Source organism: Brachionichthys hirsutus, chromosome 5 (genome assembly GCF_040956055.1).
Source record: "Brachionichthys hirsutus isolate HB-005 chromosome 5, CSIRO-AGI_Bhir_v1, whole genome shotgun sequence".
Classification (NCBI taxonomy): Eukaryota; Metazoa; Chordata; class Actinopteri; order Lophiiformes; family Brachionichthyidae; genus Brachionichthys; species Brachionichthys hirsutus.
In genome coordinates, this window is record NC_090901.1 from 8,157,374 (window position 1) to 8,177,359 (window position 19,986).

General features: G+C 42.6%; 1 protein-coding gene across 1 annotated transcript in view; it reads left to right on the plus strand.

Annotated features, from left to right (window-relative positions):
* ldlrad3 (low density lipoprotein receptor class A domain containing 3) overlaps window positions 1-19,209 on the plus strand; it is a 28,184-nt gene extending 8,975 nt beyond the window's left edge. Inside the window, exons 4-6 of the mRNA XM_068738891.1 lie at window positions 688-819; window positions 17,719-18,115; window positions 18,374-19,209. Coding sequence (XP_068594992.1) covers window positions 688-819; window positions 17,719-18,115; window positions 18,374-18,560 — 716 coding nt within the window. The 3' untranslated portion in view covers window positions 18,561-19,209. The remainder of the gene's footprint in view (window positions 1-687; window positions 820-17,718; window positions 18,116-18,373) is intronic.
* The last annotated feature ends 777 nt before the right edge of the window (window positions 19,210-19,986 follow it).

Genomic DNA, 19,986 nt, shown 5'->3' on the forward strand with positions numbered 1-19,986 from the left:
TTTCTTTATGGGATTGCAGAACAATATACTGTAAAGTATTCATGTAATCTGCATTGCTAGATATATTTTGTCCTTATGTGACCCTCTCCTGACATTCCCGTTTGAGCTCTTGTATCGAGGCAATCAGTCACCATTGTCAAACTATATTCTGAGCCTGCAGGCCTGTGCTCACAAATCTAATCTATCCATTTAAATGGCGCTCTGCTCCACAGTCTCTGCACATACCGTTTCACCACTGTTTAATTATCTGGATCTTCTCACAAGCTGATTCTTCCTAATTTCTCAGAAGCTAGATCAAAGACAACACCAGAAAGTGTCAGGAAATGAAATGGAAGTGCCGGGCAGGATTTTAAGTTGTTTTTTTTGTTATTGTTGTTATTTTATATGAATTGAATTTGAATTTTATCAGGGTACCTACATCAATCTCATGCCGTTCTTGATGTTTAATTTCTTTCCTGAAAATTCCCATTAGAACTTAATACCTATGTTATTATTCTGCCATTTATAAACATATTAAAGCGCTTCCGGGAGGGATGGGATGAATATAGTAATCAAAAACTAAATTGCTCCTTTTTATTTGCCTTTGAGTCAGCTTGTTTTTCATATTCACTGATAAAGCTGTTTGCCTTGCTGTAGTGTTGTATTTGTGCTCGACACCTAACCTGTGAACTGACTCATTTTTAACAGGCAACCCACTGGTGTGCTCAGAGGCTCGCTTCAAGTGTCAAAATGGCCACTGCATAGACCGAAGCTTCTTGTGCAATGGCCAGGACAACTGTCAGGATAACAGTGATGAGGAGCACTGCCTAACGACAGCAGGTCAGTCATTAAATTCAATCTGTGAGGGACTAAAGGAAATATTAACTTATTTTCAAATTGTAAATGGAGCATCCATTCTGGTAAGGAGACATTCAGCAAGAATAATAGAGATTAGTTTTTTACCCAAACCTCACAGTTTCAGCTGTCCTTTATTGGGGTTGTGGCTGGTTTACGTCAAAATAAAAATTAAAGAGGATGCAACAAAATCCTCTTAGAAATGTGGAAAGCTCTAACCAGATCATAGTTTGACTTTTGGGACGAACACCTTGATTTTGTCTTGTATGACGGGGAGCAGTACTATCTGTCGTGACAGTCACTCTGATGTCTTCTATAGAGTGTATTCCACTGGCAACCTCACTTCTCGCAGCTGCTTCCACGGTGGCACAACACTTGGTTTCTGTCAACACTTCATCTGTACTTCCACTGGCAGTCCAACATGATTCCTGCCAGCAGTCTAGCCCTGCTGTCCATTTAACGATAGGCAACCAAATGTGTACCACTGGGGGGGGGGGGGGGGGGGTCCTTGAACCTGAGTCGAGATCATTGATTTATTCTACAAAAAAAAAAATATGTCAGCGATATGGATGGAAATGGATAAGTGGATAATGGAGACGTGTGTCTTACAGAAAAGATAATGATACCCTGACAGCATCTCCATCCAGTACCAGTACTGCGATATGCAAGGACAGCATAACCTTGATTCAGACCTCAGAAGACAAATAATTCTGATGAGCAGGTTTCAGAATATAAACACAATAGTCGGAACTTTTCAACACAAATAAATACAATCTGACTTCTCCAGTTTTGCTTTGCTGTTCAAATAAATCCTTTCTCCAAACTCCTGTGAGATAATTATTCTGCATATAATGAGGTAGTCTACAACCTAAATTTAATACGCAAACATTTGTTGTTGTTTTATTTTTTCCAAATTAGAGAAGCTGACATTTTAATATCTGTATTATTTTCATCTGTGTGGATGATTGCAGGAGAGACGGATGGAAAGGTCCGTCCATCCATCACTGCAAACTCACCACTTGCAGACTCCGCAGCTCGGCGTTGAGCCACAGAAAGAACAAATTGTATACGGATGCAAAAATATTGATCGATATCTGGCTGCATTTCTCTCTGTTTCCTTGTTGACAAATGAACAATCCTGTCTCCACGGCCGACTGCGGAATGTCACTGTGTCTTGTTACGCCGTCTGAGACATTAAAGCTGAAACGTTGGGCTGGAGAACCGATACGGGCACTGTTTGAAGAACCTTTCTGTTGGCAGGAAACAGCGCTTACCAAGTACAGTAACGAGTAGTTTGCATGTACCAGTGTTTCCACTTCCAACCCCCCCCCCCCCCATCAGCACTGGCTTTACAGTTGCTATGCATACAGCACAAATGCACGTAAATGTTCTCCCACTTAAATTCCTGCTGAAAATTCGTGTAGTGCTGAATAAACAACTGTCGAGGAGCTTGGAGCACCGTGTTGCTGTGACCCAGCTGATGAAGAGCAGCTCAGTTGGGGTTTTTTTATTCATCATTTTATCCACACCCTCTGCAGAGTGAGGGAAACGCTGTGGCTTGACTTTCTGCATTTCTCTCCTACACACCCTTGCAAACCTCTTTCTATAATAAGCGCAGACCTGCAGGTGACAGATAAAGGCACACAGTATCCTCACTAAGGTACACCTGAGCGCAGCATCTCCTTCCTCTTCCTCAGTTCAACCCCACTTCCTGCTTCTCCATATTTACTTGTTTCATTGCCTTCTCGTTTGGTTCCTTCATTTAAATATTCTAGTGAGGGGATCATCATGCGAGCCAGTCAGACATATCGTTGTATTTATAGTGTTTGTTTATCCTGCCCCAGAGGTGTTCGATAATTAGACCCACAGATGAGGCGCTGTCCTGTAAGCTCTTTTTCTGCCTCCATTTCTGTTTCCCTTCAGAGTGACTTTAAACAATTTGGAACAATTTAACATGAGCGGAGCTTTATTGTGTCATTTTAATATTTAACGGGAAATAGATTTTTAAATAGTGGAGTGGTGGCAAACAGAGTCGTGTAGCAATACGCAATCTTCTACTAAAAATGCATTAGTGCAATCAGAGCGAAGGAGCTGGGAAAGTTGAGGTTGTAACAGATTACAGAGATAAATAGGAGGTAAAAAGCAACATACAAACATAGTGATGCAGAGCAGGAGCTGCAAGCAGCGATGAATAGCAATGGCTAAGTAAAGCAAAGAGGCACAGGTGATTTTTGTACGGAGAAAATTATTTAAATGGAACTGAGTGAGGGTTTGCGATAAACCAGATCCGTTTCAAGTTGAGCCCTGAGGCCAAACAGTGCGACTCTGGAAACATAAATGGCATAACCGTTTGCAAAGCTGAGTTTCTCTTTGCTCTGGTCTTTCTGCCAGCTTATAGCAAAGCAACGCGTGTTCAGCGATGGAGGACATGTTCTCCCTTGAAACAAGTTGCTGTTGAAACAGTGCTGTGGGACTCGCAGGACATGGTCATATGGGTGGGGGTGGGTGGGGGGAGCATTCTAATGAGCCCCTGACCAAATGCATGCACAATCATGCACTCGCTCACCAAGAGCCACGTTGTATCTGACAGCGATTGTTCCGCATGTTTAATTGGGAAAACATAACTTCAGCCTTCAGAGCAAACTTTCTGGAGGTCATAACCCTGACAAGGCAACAGATTCAATACCAAAGCGATGAGCACAGAATTAAACAGCATTTACAAAGGTCTCTGAGGATCCCCTCGGAGACATTAAAAGAGTAATTGATTTAAAATGCATACATCAGCGTGACCCGTTCTGCATTAATTTAAATAATGGGAATAGGGGGTATCAGACGGCACGGTGACTGCAGAAGCGCGTTTATCGTGATTAATTCTCACATCGCCCCATCTCAAAGAAGCATCATCTCAGCCTGTTCTTCTTAACGGAACTTGTTACGACAGAAAAACAGCAGCACGGTGAAGTGAAGGAAGTAACGAGGCATGAGGGCTTCAAAGGTTCTTTAAAGCTTTTTTAGGATTTTGAAGATGCGCTACGGTTTGTGTGGTAACGGGCATTGAGGGAGTTTGTCATGTGTCCTTGAATTCCAAAGTGCACTTAATCTTCCAGTGATTGAAACACTGCTGCATTCCAGTTTCATAGTGCAATGCAGCTTTTCAACATCGCATCAGGGACATTTTTGCTTTAAGCAGTGTCTCCTCTCAGCTATTTGATTTGATGTCATTGAAATGATTGCAAGATTTGAAAGGTAAAGAAAGTCTAATCACAAGCGTCAATACATGTATTGATGCTTGTTGAAAATGTTTTTTAAAGTGCAACATACATTTTTAACACACTGAAAATGCATTTCCTCTCCATCGTTTAACTCTTTGAGTGCCGTTCGCGTCTAAAGACGTTTTTTGAAACTCAAGTTGCCCAAGGATGGTAAAATGTCACATTTAGTTTTAGCTTGCTTGAAGCATTCTCTCAACGCCGCTGTGGGCTCTTGACTTTTGAAGAGATGAAGCTCGAGCCGTTGCCAAGATGAGGATTTCTGCTGCTGGCAAAAGTTGAAATCAGAGTACAAATATGTATTACTGTCTTGTAAAGTGAGGGCCCTCCTGTATTCTACATTATGTTCATCATCCTACTAGTGGTGCATCCAGCACTGCAGTAAAATGTGGAAACTTACGCTCGCTTGTTTCTTCTTCGCTCTTTACCACTCGCCGAGGCTTAAAGTGTCAATCTTTTCAGAGCGCCAGTTTTCTTTGGACCCTGTTTTCTGTTAGCTGCGGCCACACAAGGGTTTCACTCCCGTGACCTGAGTCTGCAGGAATTATCCCCATCCTTAATTTATTTCCAGTAGACCATTGCTGTTCAGGTCCCAATGAAAGAACAGCCATTCCCTCCCAAATATGTCCTCGGTCACCATGGTGATGCTGGCCAAGTGATGATGTGCACCCACAGACTAAGGTAGGAATTTCGCTTCAAACAAATAGCTCGACTGTTGTGCTTTGAGCAATTTTGTTTCCTTGTCTTTTCATGCAAGTGGGCACGTGTGTGTGTGTGTGTGGTCAATTGTTTCCCATCAGTATTAGCTGCCATTCTTACTAAATTTGTTATTGTAATAGCAAATGTAATCGATTTTTGGATGGATGGACTCACAGAAAAGCTCAATCAGGCCTATAGAGAAACTAGAACTCAGTCTCTGTTTGACCTGGCTTCGTCTGTGATCCCTGTGCCGCAGCCAAAAACATTCGGTCAAGGTGAAGGATCTTATTTTAACCATTAGATTTCTCAAGTAACACTTTGAACTACAAAGGGGAAGAAAATAAGCTCATTAGCTCACATTTGCATTAGCGTGTATGAAGCTCCATCAACACTTGGCCTGAAAGACATGCCCCTCTCTGGCCCCCCACCACTTACTTGTTGGCTAAATACAGAACTGAACTTTATTCTGCTGAATACTGTTTTAACTTGCTATTTATAATTACATGCATTTGATCAGCGGTCCTGGGTGATGCATGAGGTTTAGGAGACCAAGATGCTCAGCAGGCAAAAGCCACACAACTAATGGTGTGTGTGTGTGTGATCATTGATATATTGTATGTGTTGGGCATGCATGTGTGCATCCATCGAATGAAAAATTGTGTTGCCTTGAGAGAGAAAAGATGAATTGCATGACAGAGAGTATAAGAAATGGGAATGCAAGGTTGATGGTATGAGGAGATGGAATATGGGATCAAAAACAAGCAAAATGTGAGCTTTTGGATGAACAGGAAAAGGAAGAAAAGCACAAGGGAGAGCGATAGGAAGCGAATGTGATGGATATCAGGGATTTGAGAGAGTGGCAAAGTCATTGAAGAAAGGATTCTTCGTACAGAAAGAAAGGTAATCAAGGAGGAGGACCAAGAAGCTGTGGGAAGCAAGGAGTAGAAATGGCGAAGTGGTCATGTTTGCTGGGAGAGAGAGCGAAAACTCACTCTGAGAAAGTAAGTCAGAGGAATTCTCTGGAGAAAGGAATAAACAGGCAGAGGATGGAAAGACAGGTGCCGGAAGCAAAGGTAAAAGCAGAAGCGAGGATGTGGGGGAGGGGATGGAATGATGGGGAAACAACAAAGCGAGCGGTCACGATGAAGTTGAAGTCGAGCCAGACGAGTGAGGAGGGAATGAAACACAGCAGGGTGGACAAAAATGAGACAAGGTTTAAAGGAAAAGTGCAGACGATACGCAGAGCCGCTGTTTCACTGATGACAGGAGAGGATGAGGTTTGGGGGGGGGGGGGGGGGGTGGACCTTTAGCTCAGAGATTGAATAGAGGCACTTCATTAGTGCCTGCATTCAACGTTCCCGGTAATTACGAGATTCCACATCATTTTTCTCTCCTCCTCTGTGACACAGTAAACCCCACTTTATTCTTCTTTTCTTCTTTTTTTTGTGGCATTGACATTTGGTTCCCATCCTGAGCCTTTTCCCAGCATCTCTCCTCTCCAGTTCTTCCTTGTCATGGTCTTTCTTCTCTATAGCCTGTCTTCTGTTCTTTCGCTTCCTCTGGCAGTCTGTGGTCTCTTTGTTCAGATGGGAAAAGCTTTTACACAAAGCTTGAGATGATAAGACCCCTCTTCCTGTGGTGGTAGGGTTTTTTTTATTATTGTGTTTTTATCATCCCCCCCCCCCCCCCCTTTCGTGTCTGTGTCTCTGCCTCAGCAATTCTTTCTCTTTATGTATTAATGTAGTCATCATTGTTTGATGGTGTCTTGTGGACACCCGCATGACAGAGACATGCTAATGCCATGCTGCAGTTGAGCGTGCCAGGAGATGGGGAGGGAAAAGGAGTAAGAGTAAGCAAGACATCTAAAATAAGAGATGTTTTTGTGCTGTTTTTCACCTTTGACCCTTATCTTAAGCAGCTTTGTATGGTGAAGAGAACGTGCAAACAGGCGAAGACTAGTCTGCCTGCAGGGCTAATGTGTTTTCTGTTGGGCAGCTCCAGTTCCATTATATAATTGGAACAGAGACGTAGAGACAAAAATATATTTGAGCACGAAATGCAATGTAATCACAAAACAAGAAAAAGCCTTGACAAAAAAAAGTAGTCTTACATTGGTCTTTATAAAATAGAGATTATTATTATTATAAGAAATGTGATCCCTTATGAAAGTGAATATTATCATGACAGTTGTCTGTAGTACGTTTCATAAATTGTATTTAGAATAAGCACATTTTCTTCCTAATTTAATCAGACACATTTTGCACTGCAGCATTCTGAATATGAAATTAAATAAACAATTTCCCTATTTGTGCTCTAATAGCTAAATGATGACCAGAAGCAATGCAAGACAATGCATGTGTTGCATTGGCATTATTTTATTTATCCTCTGCAGGAATGTCGAATTTAAAACAATGGCTACATAATTAACAGCCGTTACTGGATGGCATGACACTTTTGTTTGCTCTGCAGTTTTAATAATTAGTCTTACTGATTGGGTTTCTTATCTTAGACATAACATCACAAGCTTTAGTGAGCATCAGATAAGCTTAAATCCTTCAGCATTTATCAATTCAGCTACACAAATCGATCTGGAACACTTGTGTCTTGTTGACTGAGGTCACAGTTTGATTAAAGATATGGAAATTCTTTGATGAAAAGATACTTTCTAAATGCATGCGGTCGGATATATTTAAACTAACTGCATCTAATGGTTTTATTGTGCTTGTCAGGACAACTACAATTGACGGTGGAAAATAATGAGAGAATAAACTAAATAAAATATATGCCTCTCCTCCTATTCAGCCAAAACGTCATGCACATGTAGTACATGTAATGCAATAAAGCACATGCACAATTGCTTCTAGAAGCATTGATTCTAGTTTGTTTACCAAACTCAGTTTTGCTCCTGCTTTATTTTGCGCACCTATCATGCCGGCGCCTTTTGATCCGCGCGTCCTTTGTATGTTTGAAATACCAAAAAATCAGCTGTTAATGAGACTGCGGTGAATCACCAGGTGCGTCATAAGGTCGTGAAAATACGGTAATTTGCTTTCAATCATACCCTTTGGTGAAAATAATTTATTTTATTTCCCTGTGGTTTTGGAATCTGTTATGATGTAGCTCCATCACAATTTCATCATTTATTGAACATTGCTTCTCACTCAGCTTGGTTCTCAAGAGGACCTGTCATAGATTTGCCACTGTGTCCTTGCAATACCTAAAACGGATGTGCAAAAGAGGGTAAAAGTGACGCAGACAAAAGGAAAATATATAGATGCAATAATATCTAGGAATGAATTATGCAAAAGACCACAGAGAGACGGTGACTCACTTAGTATACGGTACCTTCTGGTGGGGCGAAGCAAGATATTTGCACAGATCTTTTTCTCTCCTCTGCTCATTATTTTCATCTCAACTGCGCATCATTACACTTCTCAGACAGCAGAGCATGGATGGCCGACGGCCGTCACTGATTGGCTCATAATTTAAGACGCTTCTCTTAGAGAATGCTGTGGCACCGGCCTTGTCTCTGCCCACTGGGCCTGCCTCCCTTTAAGCACTGGTCATCACCAGCCTTTACACACTTCTGCAACTCCACCTCCACAATCGGCCGGTACAAGTGACACAGAGGACCACCACGTGTTGTTGTCCACGTTTACATGTCTGTATCTTTGTTTCTGCATACGTCTAAGTCTTTGTCAGAGGTCACCCCACTTGTCTTGAAGTCAGATCCCTGCCTGACTTTACTGCACGTCTCTCCTTTCTGAGCTCAGACTTATTGCACTTTCGCCTGCCTGGATGAAGTGTGCCCATTGTTCGCTGCACCTTTAAGAGATAAGCCTTGAACACACTGTCCCTGGCGGCCTTTGGTAGCCTCAACATCATTGACTGGTACTCCTGCATATTTAAAGATGAATGTCGAAAGAAATCTACGAACGGAAACTTGTTCAGATGTGATGCATAGAAAGAAGCTTTTAAGAATTATCCAACTGTTAATTTTCTACATTGTTATGAAGGAGTGATCTCAGCACACCCTATTTAATCCTGTCTGCCTAACTATCATATGATCTTTGCTCAGGGAACTACATTAAACACTGAAACAAGGTCTCTTGTCATACTTTTATGAAGATAAACTTCCCAGGAGGCTTGTGTGCTCATGCATGCAGATAGACATGGTTGGATGCGAGTGGAAGGTTCTTGAGTGCACAATGTGCGTTCGTTAAACCGGAGAGGGGCTGCACTTTTTGCTTGCATGCAACATTTTTTTTTAATCACTGCGACAGTGCATGTTCAGTATTTTCTGTGGCTTGTGTTTCATCTTAATGTTTTTCTGCATAACATTTTATCATAACGTGTTTTACATTAAGTGTTCCTCTTTTGACATTTGCTGAAATGAGGCTGGGTTTTATTTGCTCTGAATAATACAGAAATAATTGGATTTTAACTGCCACTTCAAATCTATTACAACTTTTTACACAAGCAGAAAAAGGAATTTCTCATGGTCCTCAAATGCAATGGATTAATTTTTTTCTCACGTAATCCGGTACTTATAAATAAAGGCTAAAAGGAGGCTGCCTCTGTAATGTGTCATGTCGCCACTGTTGTGCTAATGTGCATCGCAGAGACGATTTAACCAGCTTTATACTCGTCTGTAAATCTGCCAGGCAGTCACTGGAATACTTTGGGACAAAATCGCCCGGCGAAACTGTGAGTGGCAGCCGGAGAACGACTGATGGCTCAGCTGCCACTATATGTTCAGTCTCGCTGTCTCTCTATCTAGAGAGACAGCTCGCACACTCGGCTTTAAACAAGCAGGCCCTAATCTGATTGTTGCGGTTCTCTTTGTGGAGGTGGAGTTGCTCTTCATAGACTGATAACTCCACACATTCACGCAAGGCTATTGTGACAAGGGTGACAGTTTTATTAAAAGACCATATCAATATTGCCAATACTACCAGGCTTCCTTCCACACACACAGATGTGTTCCCTCCACACTAGGGATCTGAGACCACTGCTGAAATGCAAATATATCTCTTTTAGTTGAGTCTAAGAGGAAAGGCTACATTTGTGTATTTTGCTTATGGTTTGAGTTTTAAAAAAATAAGTGTTTAGTATTTTTTTTAAAACTTTGAATCTGGTACATTTTGTAGTTAATAACGTAAAACAATCACTATCGAAAGGTGCTGTAAATTCCTAATGTTTAGAGAGAGGTGCGGACCAAGTTGTGCTTAGGGCAGGAGCACATTTGTTCAAATTGAAAACTCTTTTCAGTTTAAGCTCTTAGTGACACACATCTTGGTGACATCTGAGTGCTCCGGAGCGATGCGAAGCAAAGGTTTTAGTTTTCGAGTTGAACTGAAATTACTGGTGAGGAGGGAGCTGGAAAAAGAGATGTAAAGGTAATGCTGCACTACTCTGTTAGTAATAGGTCCTTTTACACCCTGCTGCTGTCAGACTTTCAGTAACGGGCCGTTGTTTTAAATAGTCTCTCTAATGTACTCCCAAAAGAGACACCACTTATCAGCTTAGCCTTATCCTCATCCACGCTTTCATCATCACATGTTTTAATCTGCTTGACTCTGGTACAGTTGGCCTTTTCATCAACCTCATCATATCCGTAGTTCTCATATTTGCGTAGCTCTCTTCGGTCCTCCTGGGATCCTCAGCAGAGAAATGCAAAAGGTTTTAGAAATACACTTCTATGTTTATGATTGTCTCATCACTCACTGTCTCATTAAATCATCTTCATGGCATGGGTGCATTTTTTATTTTATTTTATTCATAGTTACAATGTGCTTTCACATTTGTGTATGTCAGCCAGAGATCTTCTGCATTGAGCCTCAGGTACCGCTGCTCTTATTTTGTGAAATCAGTCACGAAAAAAAAAATGTTTTCAAGACTCAAACATCCCATATCAGCCTCCTGTCACCGAAGCTGTCAAATGTGTCTGCTTCTGCTTTGTCCATCGAACTGCAGCTCCTCCTGTTCTCCTTGAAGAGGCTGGAGAAAGCCTGCAGATCTCATCCCTGTGAATGCAGGCAGGCACGGATAGGACTATTGATCTCCTATTTTATCCAGTATACCCATTTGTATTTATTTTTTTGGGGGCTATTTTTGGCATGTGTGATTTCAGTTTGTTTCCACTCTCGGGCTAGCCTCCACCCTTTCCCGGCTCACCCTTTTGGCCCCAAAGAACAGTTGCCATGGCGACTGTGCCTATCAGGTTTGGTGGGACTGGCTCATAGTCGAAGCATCTCAGCTCTCCTCACCAACCTTTCATCCTCCCCTTTCTTCCTCCTCCTCGAGGTAAAACAAATATCCTTCCTCATCAAAGCCAGTGTTTCTGAAAAAGAAAGAGACCGATCTCCCGCTTCTGTGCTGCAGTCGAAACATGCAACACGTTTTAGAACAGAACAATGAGCGATGCGTCTTTGATTTTGCAGCTCGTACTGAGCGTGATTCTTCTATGACACCTAAACAAAAGTGTGTATTCTTTGCTGTGTGATCGTGTTTGCGTTTGGCGTGTTTCTGGGTCACGTTCGGTAACTTGAGCTCAGAGTGTCACCGAGTTGTCTGACAAAGTTCTGTGACGATAAGACGCTGAATCCGGAACATAACTCCCTGTAAAACATCGGCACGCCACACTGACACGAGTATAGTTATCAATCCTCTCCTCTAATGTTGGCCAAGTGAAGTGAAGACAAGTGTGTTTCTCAAATATTCATAAAGATTTTTTAGACTTTGCATCATTTACAACACCATCCAATAAGTTGATAGCATAGCATATATATATATATATATGCTATGCTATCTGTAAACAAATCACTACTGTATATGTGCATGCACTTTCACAGACACATGGTCGTCCCCCCCCCCCAAACTTAAAGTAAAGCCATAGCAGTAATGTGCTATTAAATCAATCTAATATCTTGGTACGACAAATACTTATTTCTATACTGCTCTCTTTATTGAACAATTATACTACTAAGCAAATATATCCTTAATACAGTAGCTTCCTTTCCTTTCACTGCCCCTTCAACATCCCTGTCCCACCCTTTAGGATCACCCCTCCCATTGCCTTCTTTTCCTCCTCTTCCTCGTCTCTGGATGCTGAAGTCATACATTAAGCTCGACTCTTCTTAGTGTCCCACAGTAAACAGTGACTGAGTGTTATGGGGAGGTCTGATAGTGGCAAGCAATGGAGCGGACAAGTTATTACAGGGCTTGAAAATAGAGGCCCGATGAAGCATGAAAATCTCCCTTCCCCAAAGTGCACACACACACAAGAAGATATACAGACAGACATTCGGTCATAATTAGAGCTAGACAGACAATAACAAGGGCAAACACACGCAACATAGGGACTTTTATTACTGCCATAAAAATATAAAGGTATACAGATGTTCTTAATACCAGCCAATACAGACGGCGTATGCGGTAGCGTGGGCACACACAACAAGCTATGCGTTATTTCCTGCCTTGCCCTCTGCATCCTAACGAGTAGAGACATGCCACATGACGGGGCACAGCAACAGGGTGGCAGAATGCGACATGAATACTAATACTGCAATGCCGACGGGATCTGGGTAAGTCCTGTCACGGAACAATTGACATGTGAAGTTTATTAAAAATAACAACACATGCCAGACTACAACTAGGGTGATCGCACACTAAAGAAAGCGGTGATGCCGAAGGATCATGGTAGAACATGGGTTTAAGATATGAGATTAAATAGTCCTCAGGCTTGAGCATGAACATGATGGCTTTCACTCTACTCATTTAATAAAAGGGATTGCTTAATGCCTTTGGCAGGTGGGAGTGGTTAAGAATTCAATGTCACAAAGCAGCATATTGGAAAATTAAATGTTCTTCAATCTGAGAAACTGGACCTCTGTTTCCACCGTTCTTCTAGATAACATATATCCTAGTGTCCATAGTTTCTTAGCGAGGATGCTGGCGTCAAAATATATTTATCAGTGTTGCCCGAAATGGTATCTGAAAGGTACAGAGTACAAACAAAACACCATTTGTCTCAAGTGCAGTAGTGAAAACTTGTGTGCTGAGATGAAGATGAGGAAATTAAAGTTTGATCTTTGCAAAGATAAAGAGATGAGATGTTAGTGGGAGATGTTAAAGCTCCTCAGCAGTTCACACAGACGGACAATCAGACTCACACTATTGACCATGTTCAGCTGATAGTTAACAAAATGTCCTATTGGTCACCCTGTTGTGAGTCTGTATAGTAACCTGGAGTCATGTGTGTTTTTAGAATACGTCAACCTTTTGTTAGTCCAAGTGTTCCTCTGTTTAGTGTGATTTACATAAAGATCACAGTGCAGAACAAAATGCAGGCAAGAATGACAAATGGCTGTTAGTGAATTCAGTGGAGTGATTCTGTTCTATTCCAAGTATAGATGGACGTTTATCAGAGGGTGCAAAGTGGGTCAGAAAGATAGTAAAAGTGGTGCCGTTTCAGTTTTATAATCACTTTTACCAGTTTATTGTAACAGCTGCAGACATGTTAAAGAGGATATTTTTTCCACAGTGCAGTTTCTCCTCTGCTGCAGATTCTGAAGAGAATAAAAGCATGAATGTTCCAAACCCCACAAGTTGCTCTTAGTCGTATGCACCACACTTTATTTTTCCAGATTTCTCTAATGTAAGGCTTTTTTTTGGGGGGGGGGGGGGGGTTCTTTATAATTGTTTTTTTTTTTTATCCCACTAACATAATAAAGAAGGGAGGTATAATTATGCTCATCAGTCTGTTTCTCAATTGCATGTTTCTACAAATCATATTTGTTTTTTGGAGTTTTTCCATTTAAGGATTAATTTAAGGCGACGCTGAAGGCTGGTCCACCTCCATGGCATTCTCTAACCATATATTTTTCCTCCCCGAGGCGCACCAAAGGAAAGAGGATGTATCATATACTGATACACAATACAGAATGTACAGTTGTTTGGTCAGATAAAATCATGTAGCCTCCAGATGTCTCTTGTTTTATGGGAAAGCTGTCCACGTGTAAATGTGTGAATTGTTCCAGATGTGGTACCAGGTCGGCTCAGGTAACGTGTATCGTCGTGTTGGTGTGTGAATGACGTCCATTTGCAGGTTTTTAAAGCCAGATGCTTTCCCCTCCAACCCACACCTCAACCCGAAGCACATGCCCCCCCACCCCCCGCCCTGCATGCCCACCCGGTACAAAGAACGAGGCGTGACCATGCTGGAGTGTACCTGTGTTACATGAGCAGCGTCTGCCCCCTAGTGGTTTCTGATCCATCTCATCTCACTGTCCATTTATCGATGCTGGGCTTACTGCACTAAGCCTTGAGCTGACCAAGCCACTCGCTATTCCAGTTCCTCAGCGCTTTTTAGTTAGTGGGCATCACTGGGACAATAGAGCTGTCGAATGAGCTTCACACCTGTAATTAGCGTCAGACAAAGCGAGTCTGTGGCCAACCTCTATCAGCTGAAGGCAGCCCTGCTCGACGGCAAAGCCTGGAACGCTGAAGCCAGAGGATGATTATTTCCCGCCCACACGCTGGGCTCCTTTTAAAGATGACACTTTGTGAATGTGAAATGAGTCTTCATTGCTTTGGAAAAGTGCAGCACATCTGTGCAGGCCATGTCTGTCCCCCCCCCCCCCCCCAGAGGGGGGGGGGGGGGGGGCTACCTTAATCCCCTCGATTCAGAGGCATTGAAAACGTGGCAATTAAGATGTGTGGAATCTCTTATTAGCCTCATTTCTTCTCATTTTATTGCGCTCCTTGATCCTCAGACGAGAGTAATCTGACACGTGAAAGAATATTCAGTGAAAGATAGCCAATCACGACGTGGAGAATGCAAGGCTTCAACATCGTGGAATTCTTCACACTGTTTCTCATTTACCTCAAGAATAAATGGCATTCGTCAAGCAAGAAAAAGAAAATTGGATTGTTATCCAGCTTTTGAGAGGATGTAGAGAACAAAAGCATACAAAGGCTCCAAAGCAAGTTCAGTTTTATTTCTCTGTGGTATATGCAATGCTTCAGAAGACTATTTTCCCTCTTTGTTTAAGCATGTCCCCGTCTCTACTTATATCCTCTTCGAGCTCCTCTCTCGCCACTGATGTGCTGTCGCCTTTATCCCTGTAATTATCACCTATCGAGCAGAATAAGATTGATGTAGGCAGCACATAATGAGATGCTGTTGGAAAGAGAAAGGGAAGAAGGGAAGAGTTGAAAGAAAAGTGAGAGCAAACTGAGATTGAAAGAGAGGATTGGTAGATTTTTTCCTTTTCATAAGAATTCTGTTGAGCACATCATCCACACCGTTGCTCTTTATCATAACAGCAAGGCGCGCGTCGTCATCATCGTGACAGATGACCAAAAGGAGGGGGGAGGAGTGGAATAGGGTGCGGAGATGAGCAGAGGGATGCATGGACAGTACAAGCTTGGGAAGACGAGATATTTGGGGAGAAGTCACACTGATGTAGCTGAATGGCTAAACCTAGCCCCGTCCCCGCTTTCCAAGCGTCCGAAATCTGGAAGGTTGATGAGTGTGTGTGATTGCAGTATAGAGACACCGTTGGCGGCGACGGCATCACAGGGAAAGATGCATAGATATCAATGTGGAATAGAATTACTAATTTAATGGCTAAATGCTAGCTGCACCGTATTCCACAAGTTACATTGTAATGAACATGTAATAAATGTATTTTGATTAAACGTAATTTTTTTGTTTAGTATGTTGTTGAGAAAATGGTGACCGTGCAGATGTCGCCTCAGCGTGTCGTCGATCTGCGCATGCGGGCGCCGCCGCTGTGTTTTCTCTGCTCGCTGTGTGCGTTTGCTTTTTTGTTCTTTTTAACTTGTACACAATTTCCTTTGGGATAAATAAAGCGTCTGTCTGTCTATTTACTGTGTAGCTGACGGCAAAGTGAAGTGCACTGTATTGAATTAGTCTCATAAACGGTGCTTGTCAATCAGGATTTGTTTTAAAGGCGCGGAGGCAACGTGTGCAGAAATGTTGACCCATAGAATTAAAAAAAAGGCCTCAGGCAGAAAAAGAGCTTGCCTCAATCTGCTTTTCTTTTTCTCCCATTCTTTTCATCTCCTGCGTGACTTGAAACAGCCTTTCAGGCTTCTCTCGCTAATGCACTGAATAGGCTTCCATTATTACTGTTGCAGCATTATGAGTTCCTTTTGTACGTTTCTCTTTGCTCCCAGAGGACTGCATTGAAGCCTGCTAGGCGGCCAGTGGCAGAGCTGGGATCGCATTATTTGTGGTTTTTGTTTTTGTTTTTTTTAAATAGGTAATTATGGAAATAATTATTCTTTGTCTTGAGCTTTCTTTGCTGAGAGTCTAGTTCATAGTTAATTGGTTGGCGTAAAGGACTAGCCAATTTGAAATCATATGGGAGGGGTTGAGGGGGCTTGTTTCATTGGCTGGGGTCTGGTTTGGGTGGTGGGCGGGTGGAGCATCTGAATCGAATTAGATTTAATTAAGGCATGGGGGCCCTTGATTACACAATGGTACATAAATACTTGCAAGGATAGTTGTTGTAGGGAATTTAATAGCATGTGCACGCACACACACGGGCACATTGTTGAAGACTGCCAAATAGCCTTCGAGGTCAGGTAGACAGAGGAAACATGCAGCCATGGCGTTTCAGAGAAAGGGAACACAAGCAAACGTCTTCAAGAATTTGTTATTAATTGCTTTAGGAAGTGAAAGTGGAGAGCAGTTTCTTGTCGTTGCCGTTTGAATTTGTCTTTGAGAATCTTCCCGGTAACGGCACTGTATTTATAGCCTGTAAATGTTTTTGGGAGGGGGGTTCTCTAACCTGTGAGAAACACAATATCCTCAATGTGTGTGTAAATCCATGTAAGCCTTGGATAATTCAAAAAAGAGATCTCCAGAAGGTCTCGCTTCCTTTGTAGTTTCAGCAAATCTAATCCTCACCAACGGGAGACTTTCTCAGACCATCGATTAGACATATCGCAATCATCAAACTTCCGAGGCAATTTTCAGACGGGGTGGGGGGGGGGGGGGGGGGGCCTTTAAATCGGACACAGCCTGTCAGGCGGCAACACCTTCTGAGTGCAGACTATTGAAAATACTCCACTGAGTGTTTTTGAACTCAGAGGTTTGATGTTTACAGCCCCTTAAGGCACAAGTGCAATTTGAGCAGGGATTCCTTCCACTCTTTCCTCAGTAAAGCGGCAGAAACATTATTTGCATGAGCCTCACCCCGAGTGCCTGATTGAAATTCTCACACTCTAATATCAGTCAGGGGAAATGTTTAAGTGCCGTTCCTCTCGTCCCATCTGCACGGCTCTCTGGCGCCGCAGCAGTCCCTTTCCTCATTTCAGCCAGCGATTCGGCTGCTCTGCGTTTCTTACAACCGCAGCGCTTGTCCTGAACTTCAATCGCTGCCCTCCGAAGTGGTTCGCGGACACCCCATTCCCAGGAACCCAAACATGCTAATCTGCTATCGTGCTGCAGAGGAAGTCTGATTTGGTTTTATCTAAAACTGATTTAAGCTGGAGGATTATTTCGTCTCTGTTTTAGGCTTTCTTTGTGATAAAGAGTTCCTACTTTTGAATCAGAGGCTCCAACTGGCCTTCACACACCGTACACACTACTTTTGGAAGCTTTTGGGGCGAGTCTGGCTGATTGTTATGTAGCACGCTCATCTCAACCAGAGGCTTGCCTCTATGGAATCACACAGAGGACACATCAGCATGACCCTGACAACAATGAACTGTTAGATAGTAGTGTCTCGCTCCTCTCCCTCGACTCTGCTACTTCAAATCCTCAGAATTGCTCTATTTCTTGTGCCTGAAAATTGTCTTCCTCTCATTCCTCATCGCCATCCTTCTTATTCCATTCCCTTTGTTTTCTCCCTTGTTGCCCTCTTCTTTCTTTCATCCACAGAAGCTCCGGGGCAGGACTTTGTGACCCTTGATTACCGCCTGCGCTACTACCCCAGCATCACCTACGCCGTCATTGGCAGCGCTGTCATCTTCGTCCTGGTGGTGGCATTGCTGGCCTTGGTGCTCCACCACCAGAGAAAGAGAAGCGTCCTTCTGCCGAGAGGCATAAGAGGGAGCTCCAATCACCACCACCAGCCACTGCTGCTGTCTCGTCTGGTCATCTTGGACCGGGGCCACGTGCACCCTAGAGGTTCAGGGGTCTCCCTTGGGTCCCCAACCTCAGCGGGGCCGCACCGCTCGACTCCTCAGGCACTGCAGCTGCTCTCCGGTACCTTGTACCCTTCTGGACTCTCAATGGACTCGCCGCCGTCATACTCGCAAGCTGTTCTGGATGTCAGGTGAGAAGAGTCATAATTCTAAGGATGTAAAGGTTTAGGATGTTTGAACATGATTTCAATTAAACATAGAGTATTTTAATTTACTAATTGTTCTCCTGTAGTTTTTCATACACTTAGAACCCTGTTCTATAGGATGCAGGTTTGCAGGTTTCCTTAGACAATTATTCTTCTGCTATCTGTTGGATCTCGTCAAAGAATATAATTTTTTACAATCTTTATCTAAAAACTCACGTCCCTATTATTTGTTTTCTACCCTAGTCGGCCTCCTTGGTTTGATCTTCCTCCTCCTCCGTACCTCTCGGATGTGGAGCTTCCATCAGATGGCGAGTTGCCCCAATATGAGGCCCCACAAGACCCGTTGAGCCGCCGTAGACTAACACCCAGAACTGTGGCCTTGGACGAGCCACAGAGTTTGAACTTCGGAGAGGAGTCGGATGATTTGTAATCACTCTTATAGAGTTTAGAGTCTGCAGTTAGACTGCAAGGCTGAAGGACCATGCTGCAAGGCCACGTGAGGCCAGTGACGTCCTGAGCAGAGAATCAACAGGAGCTAAACGGTGCCCTCAACGCACAGCCTAGAGACCCTGAGACTAGCTGTTCAAACTCAGCAGAGCTTGTGTGCTGGCTCCCCCTGCTGGAGACGTGGCCTGGCTGCACGACACCTCACTCATCAATTCATGTTCCCAGTGCAACTCTTTTTCAGTTTGACTGCTTTGCATGAAGAACTAGTGCGTCATCCGTAACGGCGATCACAGCTTGGATCGGCAAAGAAGTAGGGGTTTAACGTGAACACAAATCGCAAATGAAGTGGCCATTGTGTTGGAGTAAAACCACGAAACAAGTTTTGCTGGTGCCAAACGCCCTTTGGACAGCCGAGCCAGGCACCCTTTTCTGATGTGCTGTACTACACTTCATAAATATCCAGCAGTTTCCATCATAGGGTTTATCAATAATACTATACGTGATTATTTGTGTCTTGCTAAAATTGTAAAATACCTGAATGGTAGGTAAAAATTTGTGTTCTTGAGAATCGCAGCTACATCTGATGTCTCACTGTGCTTGCATCATTTTAGCGACATGTTGCCACACTCTTTCTGAAGCTGACTTTCAATGCTGTAGATTAGCAGCAACATGTGAAGCTGTGATGTATAATCAGCGGTACTGAAACATTGTTTTTCAATGCTGATGTGAGCAGTGGCTTAATGATGTCACTACAGTCGAGTGTTTATTGTAGACATTTACCTTTTATAGCTTTTGTAGCCGGGTGACACACTCGTAATGAATCAACGTTTTTCACACTCACCTGTTGGTCGTTTGGATAAATTCAAGTGTAATTATGAAGAGGACCATTTAAATATAACAGGGCATCCATTCTAAAAGTATATGTAAGTATATATATATCCCTACCAAGTGAGTTTTATTTACCATTCCTCTCTATCCAAAAGTATCACCTGTTTATAAATGTAGCATTTTTATTACATTTATGTTTGAAGACCAATGATGTTGCCTGATCTGATATTTTACAGGAAACTCGCATGAGACACAAAAACGACAAAGAAAAATAAATTTCTTTAAAAGTAGCATTTGAAGACAGAATAAAATTTGTAGTTGTGCTTTACAATTTGTTCTTCCTTTTGCCAGCAATGATGATGGGCAATACCAGAGAAACAGTCAGACCAAAGTTCATCATGTTTGACCTTCACACAACCTCCAAAGAAATAGTTGTTTTTGTTATTATTAAATTAAAATGCACTGAACGAAAATATAAACGCAACGCTTTTGTTTTTGCTCCATTTTTTCCTGAGTTGAAATCAAAAATCTACGACTTCTATGTACACAAAAGGCCTATTACTCTCAAATTATATTTAAAC